Source organism: Aquila chrysaetos, chromosome Z, assembly GCF_900496995.4.
Source record: "Aquila chrysaetos chrysaetos chromosome Z, bAquChr1.4, whole genome shotgun sequence".
Lineage (NCBI taxonomy): Eukaryota > Metazoa > Chordata > Aves > Accipitriformes > Accipitridae > Aquila > Aquila chrysaetos.
Genome location: NC_044030.1, coordinates 70,143,705 through 70,151,085, shown reverse-complemented (window position 1 = coordinate 70,151,085; position 7,381 = coordinate 70,143,705). Strand labels below are relative to the sequence as shown.

The following is a 7,381-nucleotide window of genomic DNA, read 5'->3' as shown; positions in this document are numbered from 1 at the left end:
GTGTTTGACCACCCTCTCGGTAAAGAAACGCTTCCTAACGTCCAGTCTAAATCTCCCCTGATGCAGCTTTGAACCATTCACACATGTCCTATTACTGGATACCAGGGAGAAGAGACCAGCACCTCCCTCTCCGCTTTCCCCCTCAGGAAGCTGCAGAGAGCAATGGGGTCGCCCCTCAGCCTCCTCTTCTCCAAATTAGACAAGCCCCAAATCCTTAGCTGCTCCTCACAGGACATTCCTTCCAGCCCTTTCACCAGCTTTGTTGCTGTCCTCTGGATGTATTCAAGGACCTTCACAACCTTCTTAAATTGTGGGGCCCAGAACCGCACAGAGCACTCAGCGTGAGGCCCCCACCAATGCTGAATACAGCAGGATAATCACCTCTTTTGACCGGCTGGTGATACTGTCTTTGATGTACCCCGGGATGGGGTTTGCCCTCTGTCTGCCAGGGCACACTGCTGACTCACATCAAGCCTGCTGTCGACCAGCACCACCAGATCCCTTTCTGCAGGGCTGCTTTCCAGCCACTCCTCTCCCACTTTATACTTGTGCCCAGCACTACTCCATCCTAGGTGCAGAATCCATCATTTGGACTTGTTAAATTTCATGCTGTTAATGATTGTTCAGTGCTCCATCTATCTAGATCCTTCTGCAAGGCCTCTTGTCCCTCAAGAGAGTCAACAGCACCTCCCAGTTTGGTATCATCAGCAAACTTGCTAATGGTGCATTCAACTCCTGCACCCAGATCATTGAGAAATATATTGAACAGCACTGGCCCTAGAATTGAGCCCTGAGGAACACCGCTGGTGACCAGTCACCAGTCAGATGTAGTCCCATTCACTACAACCCTTTGAGCTCTGCCCGTCAGCCAGTTCTTCACCCAGCACATTGTGAACCTGCTTATCCCACAGTTGGACAACTTGTCCAGAAAGATGCTGTTTAAATGCATTTATAGAAATCTTTTCAAATACAGATTGATGGTGTAGCTTCTACCTAGCAGTGAAAAGGTTTCTTTCCTGTGTTGTCATTCTGCTGGTAAACAACCTATCATCAAATACATTGCTGTTTTCTAAACACTGAGCAAGTTTTGGCAAGCTTTGTGATCCCTTTGAGTCATAATTGCTATGCTTAATTTTTTAAAATACTTGGTAGTATTGCAAATCCCAAATTTGTCATATCTCAGTTTCAGGCTTTGTCTTTTACGTCTTATTTTTGGCTCAGCCATCATCAAACATAAGTATCTCTGTTCCAAAGGCTGATTAGTTGACTCAGATGCTCCTTAACAGCCCCGTGGCCATTTAAAATCAGTTTTTAATAAATACACTTTTTCATTTTTCATTCCAATTAACAACTGGCTCCCATCCATCAATTATCTGTGTTTTCTGGAAAATGTATTTTGGAAACAAGAATTGAGTTCATCTCCCTGTTTGTAGTAGCAGCCAACTTAGAGTCTACACCACACCACAGATGAGCAGTGTAAAAGTACACATTCCCAGAAGGCTATTTAAAGTGTATAAAAAAGCAAATCTTTTAAAGCAGTATTTTCCAGGCATGTTTTCATCACTATGAAATTTATTCTTTCCCTGATAGTGATAACCTCATCGGATCTGCACAAACATGGAGAGATATGGGTAGTTCCTAATACGGACCACGTGTGTACGAGATTTTTCTTTGTGTGAGTACAAAGCTTCTTTTAACATTCAACTTCTGTTTGTCCTAGACCTTTTTCCCCCTGTTCCCTCCAATAGTTTTAATTGAATTAGATAAGAGACGTTTCTTCCCAATACTTTTCAGTATCACTTCATTTTTTATCTTTCTCTGTACTTAATTTTCTCAGGAAATGTATGGATAAGCTAGTGACAAAGGTTTAGTAGTGGTTTTTTATAGAATAAATGAATGGAGAGTTACTGATTTTTCCCACTCTATAGCATTACCTCGTGTTACAGTAAGTCTATCCATGTATCATAAAATACCATTTCTATCTGGCTGTATGTTTTAAAGCTGAGGCATTCATTAAAGGCTTCCTGCCTATGATATAAGCATTTCCTCTCTCACCTCCTATGACTTGTCTCCTTTGGGTCCTAGTGGTGTATTCAGCCTCAGGGTTTCAATGGCAATGGCAGCCTTACCCTTCACTCTCTAGAGTTTAGGATCTGCATATAATGGTGCAGTGCAGCAGAGCATTTTCATAGAAATATGTTAACATATGCAATAAGCACTCTTGATTATTGAATGAAACAGAGTTCTGGATGTTTTTAGGTAGATTAATAAAACACTAATTTGATTTACTTTCTGTACTTTTTTTTTAGTTATGAAGATGGTCAAGTGGGTGATACAAGTATAAATACACAGGAACCAAGCATTCATAAAGAGATTCTTCGAGTCATTGGCAATCAAACTGCTACTGGTTAAAAGGACCACTCTTATTTAATTGACGTGATTTGGAAGCCTTCCTCAGTCTCAAAGCTGGATTTTGAACTGAAGAAGATGCAAAAAACTAATTTATTATGATTATTATTATTATTATTATTATTATAAGCAAATTAACCCTTTGAATACTTACTGTTTTCTTACTTAGTATTTCTTATCTCATCAAAATACCTGAGATGGTATGAATTAGCAACTGTAGGGGTGCAAAGTCTATTAATATACTACAACTAATAATAATTAAACAGGCATTTGGCTTGCTGACAATAAACAGACTTTAAAAAGGAGTTTTGTGCTGATATTTTTATATTAAACTTCAATTGGAGGTTTTAGTACTGTATACTGGTATTTTAAATTTAGAATGACTGAATTATAAGTGAGAGAGAAGATTTTATAGCGGAGCACCTGTATTATGCAGGATACTTTGCAATAAGTAAAATATTCTCATATTTAAACACAATAAAAGGTTGTCTGGAACATGTCAAATTAAAGAGATTGGTTACCTGCAGTTATATTTGATTCATTTTATTTTACACAAATACAGCTAAGATTTAGAGTCAAAGGTCAAAACAACAATACATTTTTTATTTAATGAGTGAAACAAAGCAAAAAGTAATGAATGTGATGGTGTATGTTTAGTTTTCTTTATCTTCTCTGGAAACACTGTCTTATCTATTAAGCCGCTCAGTTGCATTTTTTAATTATACAAGCCTAGCAAACATCTGGAAATCCTGAAGCTGTTAACTTCCTTTTTACAAATTTGGTTTTTATATACTAGGTCACATTTTCATCTCAACTTCAGTGAAGCTGCTCTGTGGTTAAATTTAGTCACAAATTTAAAAGTACATGATGAATTAAGGCTTTTACATGATTGAGTTGATTGTTGATACATCAGAAAATACAAACAAGTGCAAAATTTTACTGATTTGTTGAAATATTTTTATTAATTTATTCCTAAGGGAAAACAAACCAATTCAGATCTCTCTATCCTTTACATTAATAACCTTTTTTTCCAAGTGAGCATGATGACAACACAGGTGGCGGGGTGGGGGGGGGTAGTCTCTAAGGCATAAGGCATATCCTGTGCCCTGACAAGTGCCCTTGGTGGCCCTCACAGTAGCCATCCTGAAGCATCAATCACACCCTTGAATATGGAGAGCAGTTCAACTTGCCCATCTGTGCAACTATTACAAGCCACCTCAGAAAGCAAAAATAGACTGAATCCTCTATTATGTTATTTCCATAATAAAAATACTGAAGAGCCAAATAACAGCACAACAGAGCATAGGCATGTTTGTTTCTTTTAAACAGAACTGCATTAGATATGCTGTAATGGGTGTTGCCTTCTTTCTAGTTCAAGCTACACTCCCTTATTACTTGCTGCAGTTGATGTGCCCTACAAGTAAAATAGTGTTATTGGGCCTAGGAGTGCATACTTTGAGATGTATTTTAGCATACTTGCTGGGGACTTCAGTTTTTCTGGGTTCACACCCAGACCTGTAAAGCCAATCCTGTTTGCAAATCCTTGTTTTGCTATTGAATTTCCATTGACTTTCAACCCCACTTGGTGGGCCCCTAACTTGAAAATCACAACTCTAATTCTTATCTTTTGTGTTGGGACACAGGTTAACTTCTTGAAACAAAGAGGATTCCTGAAATTTGTCTGCCTACGTAAAGACTGCCTTAGGTTGTGTAAGTGCACAAAATCAGCATAATTCAGAAGTGGAGCTGAAACCCTGGAATGACCACCTCTATAATTTGTCCTGCCATATGTGTCTGAATCACTAAGTTTTGCATAACAAAAAGAAACTAGGAAGCAAGTGCACAGAGATACCCCCTACGTTGACTTGCAGGGCTGATAGTCCACCACTCTGGGAGGCCTTCTCAAAAAACTAGGAGAAAAGAAAGATAAGCATGAGTGAACTGGAGAAGCCAAGTAAGCAGTCATCTTCCCTGTCCCCTCAACCTGCAGCAGGGTCACAAGTGAACACCTTGAAGGAAGAAACCTGGAATGTAGCTATGGCAGCAAGTCAGCTTGGTTTGCACAGTGGGATCATGCTACTGGCCATGCATGGTGCCGTCATAAGTACAACCACTGGAAAAGGGAGGGGAAAAAACATCTCTGCCAAATTTTAAGACTGCTCAGAGGTTTGCTTTAAATCGATGAGCAGGAGGAAGGGACAACGTGAAGGAAAGCAGGGCTCTGAGGTATATGGAGGCCTGGGTGTTGTAAGGTGCCTACTTCAGGGAGTACTGAGACGAGTGGCTTAGGCATGGGGGAGGAGGGTGGCCAACAGTAAAAGGCAGAATGTGATGAGCAGAGGTGTTACAAAGCAGTGGGAGAGGGCAAAACCTTTCAGGGAAAAAGGTAGTTGTGAAGGCATGAGGGGTTTGCTGGTAGGAAAGAAAAAAAAAAAAAGAGGAGCCACCGAATTACTAACAGGCAGCATTAGCAGTTCAGGTCCCACACGGTGCGTGGCAGGAAAAGGGACTGAGAGGACGAAGCTGCAGTGTGGGGAAACACAGCCCATGGAGGTATGGGGCAGCACCATGCCTTCCCACCTGGGAAGGTGTCACACTGTAGGGGACAGTGCGATGACACAAGCCCAGTATCACACACAAACAGCAATTGAGTTAAACCAAAATTCACTTGCTACAGAGTAACCCAGTCACTTTCTTCTTCAGCCAATATATTAACGAGAAACTTCTTCTAAGGTGTTATATTATTTGCAGGTGAACGTGAGTCTTCAGGTTGTTTAACAAAGTATTAGTTCTCATCATTTTTAAAAGATGAGGGGAAAGAGGGAGGTTCTTTGGGGGTCTGTTACTCAAAAATAAATAGCCCTTCCATAGCAAACTTCAAAGCTGAAAGAAAGGCTTTTTCACCAAGAACTGGAATGAAAAAGCCCGAGGAGGAGATTTTCTTAGAAGGATTTTTCCCTCATGGTTTTATCCAAGGGTGGAAGTTGCATATTGCCAAATTCTTCCAAATGATTACATTCATATGGATTCCAGGGGATGAAAAATAAAAAGCCAGGGTCATCTGAGGTAGGACCCTATGTTATCCCCAAAGCTGTTGCTTGCCTTTCCCTTCCTCTGTTATCATGCTCACATATTGGTGATAGAGCAATCTTCATAACTCCTGCTGTAAAGGTGTAGGCTTTTCACAGGTGGCTTTTAATCAAAGAAAATAGAGCCCCAGGCTCTACTGTCTCTCTTGGTAGAAATCTCCATGAAGCCATAGCTATCTAGCTGTGACCGTGCCCAGCATGGAGCAACCAAGGGAATTCTTGGGAAAGAACTTTCTAACTTCTTCGTACATCCTGTAACAAATTACAAGCCCTCAAATGGGGAAGGTTTGATGGAAAAATTATGTTGGTAACTTAATGTTGCACCCTAATTATGAATTGCCATATTTATACTTCTGAATATTTTAAACACTGAGAAAGGAATCCATAAAGATGCTTTTAAACCTTTCTTGTGATTCAAGCAGGTATTTAGCATTCAAGGGGTTAAACAATTTGAGTTATGATACGAATCAGCATAGCTCTGTTTTCTTCAGCAGCGCTACACTGTTTTGATAACCTGAGTCTTTGGCTCCATATTACTTATAAAATAGCCAGTTTGTGTGATATTCTGCTTAATATTTTACAGGAACTAGTCGATGACACTGGAATTGTTTATGCTTACATTTTTTCTGTGAAGGCCTTGATGCTTCACAGTTACTGATGCTGTATAATTTTAATATTATAGCTGTTGGTACTAAAAACGCACCTGATGAATAATGCTAAGATTATGCTTTTGGTAATACAAATACAAGATCACTCCAAATGAAGACTTTGTGCTTAGATCAATTATACTTTGCTTATAAACCACTTAACTACCGTGGAAGCAATTAGCGTACTTCCAACATGGATGAATGCAAAGTGCAAAAAAAAAAAAAAACCAAAAAGGGACAACTGAATGAGGAGATTCATGATTTTAAAAGAAACAGTAAAAAAACCCTAAACAAATATAAAACCAGTTTCTAGTTACTTAAGCATTATGTCAGTTTAGATGGATTTCTTCTAGGCTCTCGAAAATGTAAGTCAGATAGAAAGCGTACGAGGGAGTTAATGCTACGGGAGCAAAAGCACTCCGTAATCTTAGCATTTTCACAAGACTTAGGTTTGGGGCCTGATGCCGCGTTGTGCTGAGCACCCATTGGAGGTGCTAAGGGCCAGGCCCTTGAACAAACGCAGGTGGTTTTTGTACTAGTCGCGCCTGGCTCTCATGGTAAGTTTTTCAGAAGCCACTGAGGCGGAGGCCCGTTGCGATGGGGTCAGCATGCAGACCCCCACGCATCGGCTGGCCTGTCGGCCCGGGTGGGAGTTAGCAGGATTCAGCTTCTCCTTGGCTTCGTCATGGCGGGACGGCAGCCGTGGTGGCGAGGGTGAGGGGGAGAAGGGGCTGGGAGGGCCCCGGCGGACGGGGCCCAGCCTTGCCACGCACGGCCCCTCCGCCGTCTGCCGGCGCTGCGGGCGTTGTGCCGGCAGCCCTGCGGCAGAGCCCGGCTGGCACCGGCCACACGTCCGCTTGTCTCGGGGCACCCAGGGTCCCGCAGCGCTTTATTGGCAAAACCGAAGCGTTAACCTGGTGTCCTGCACAACCTCTGTGTTACGAACGCTACCTCAAGGTGAAGGGTGGGCCTGTTGACTCAACTGACCGAGGTCTGTTGTTTGGAGAGTGGTTAAGATGATGTGTAGCACTGAAAGTTTCTCAGAAAGGATCTTGAGACTAGTCAGCCAGGGCTGTGATAATAATCAGATTTATTCCTTAAAGCACTGAGGAGTGGAGGGACACTTCTGCTTCAGAAGGGGATAAACAAAAATGGGAGGATTTACTCAAAGCAGAGTGGCGTTCTACATGCACGGTGATGTATAAAATGTACAACGATGTCACCAGGACTTTGAAT

The 7,381-nt window shown here is 41.6% G+C and overlaps 1 protein-coding gene across 1 annotated transcript in view; it reads left to right on the top strand.

Moving 5' to 3' along the window:
• PARP8 (poly(ADP-ribose) polymerase family member 8) overlaps positions 1-6,262 on the top strand; it is a 120,256-nt gene extending 113,994 nt beyond the window's left edge. The window contains exons 25-26 of the mRNA XM_030005025.2: positions 1,591-1,675; positions 2,310-6,262. Coding sequence (XP_029860885.1) covers positions 1,591-1,675; positions 2,310-2,412 — 188 coding nt within the window. The 3' untranslated portion in view covers positions 2,413-6,262. The remainder of the gene's footprint in view (positions 1-1,590; positions 1,676-2,309) is intronic.
• Positions 6,263-7,381: the final 1,119 nt, after the last annotated feature.